At 64.3% G+C, this 1,063-nt stretch overlaps 1 protein-coding gene across 1 annotated transcript; it reads left to right on the forward strand.

Moving 5' to 3' along the window:
* Positions 1 to 55: 55 nt before the first annotated feature.
* On the forward strand, positions 56 to 1,063 carry BBK36DRAFT_1089527 (multicopper oxidase; the record flags this gene model as incomplete). The annotated part of the gene is made up of 1 exon (XM_024889003.1): positions 56 to 1,063. A coding segment is annotated over one exon (1,008 nt), but the record flags the coding sequence as incomplete, so codon positions are not given.

Genomic DNA, 1,063 nt, shown 5'->3' on the forward strand with positions numbered 1-1,063 from the left:
GCGTGGCGCTCTTCCAGGTGAAGATTAACATTGGCTTACACTTTGAGGTTCAAAGCATTGGCATGGCCTCGCCCAGGCAGCAGCCCCCTTTTCCGATGGCTCCCCCATGGCAAGCCAGTGGCCGATCCCGCCGCAGCACTATTTCGACTACGAGCTCAAGACGCCTCGGGGCACGGCCGGGACCTACTTCTACCACTCGCACGTCGGATTCGCGACGGGCACGGCAAATGGGCCTCTGATTGTCGACGATGATTCAGACTCGAAGCCGTACCCCGTGGATGGGGATCGCATCATCCATATCCACGAGCTGTTCAACCAGACGGATCACACCATCGCCGAGGGCCTGCGGGCGACGCCGTTTGTGTGGTCCGGCGAGCCGGGCGGGTTCCTCGTCAACGGCAACACGATATCGGACTATCCCATTGTCGACCGCGCCTCCGCCAAGCTGTCCGTCATCGAGGTCGACCCGGGCAAGCTGTACCGGTTCCGGATCATCGGCGCCACGGCGCTCTCGTACGCGGCCTTTGCCTTCCAGAACCACAGCGACATGCGCATCATCGAGGCCGACGGCCACTACACCAAGCCGCATGAGACGACGCTGATGCAGGTCGGCTCCGGCCAGCGCTTCAGCCTGCTGTTCCGCGCAAAGTCGTGCGCCGAGCTCGAGGCGCTCCGCAAGCTCGACTTTTACCTGCAGCTCGAGACGCGCGACCGGCCCACGAGCGTCGTCAGCTACGCCGTGCTGCGCTACCGCAACACCTGCGCCAACATGAGGCATCGCCACCTCCACGACCTGCGCGTGCCGACGACGGCGCTGCCCCGGGTCCGGCCCCTGGACCTGCCGCCCACCGTTGAGGGCTTCCTCGACTACCAGCTGCGGCCGCTGCACCCAAACGACTTCCCGGCCGATTCCGAGGTCAGCCGCCGCATCTTTGTCAGCTCCCAGCAGCGCATCGACGGGTACTTCCTGTGGACGGACAACAGCGTCTCCTGGACCGACGACTACTTCCAGCGGTCGCCCTTCATCAGCCCGGACGAGCCCTACCTGGTGTCTCTGTACAAG

The sequence above is a fragment of the Trichoderma citrinoviride genome, assembly GCF_003025115.1.
Source record: "Trichoderma citrinoviride strain TUCIM 6016 unplaced genomic scaffold BBK36scaffold_512, whole genome shotgun sequence".
Lineage (NCBI taxonomy): Eukaryota > Fungi > Ascomycota > Sordariomycetes > Hypocreales > Hypocreaceae > Trichoderma > Trichoderma citrinoviride.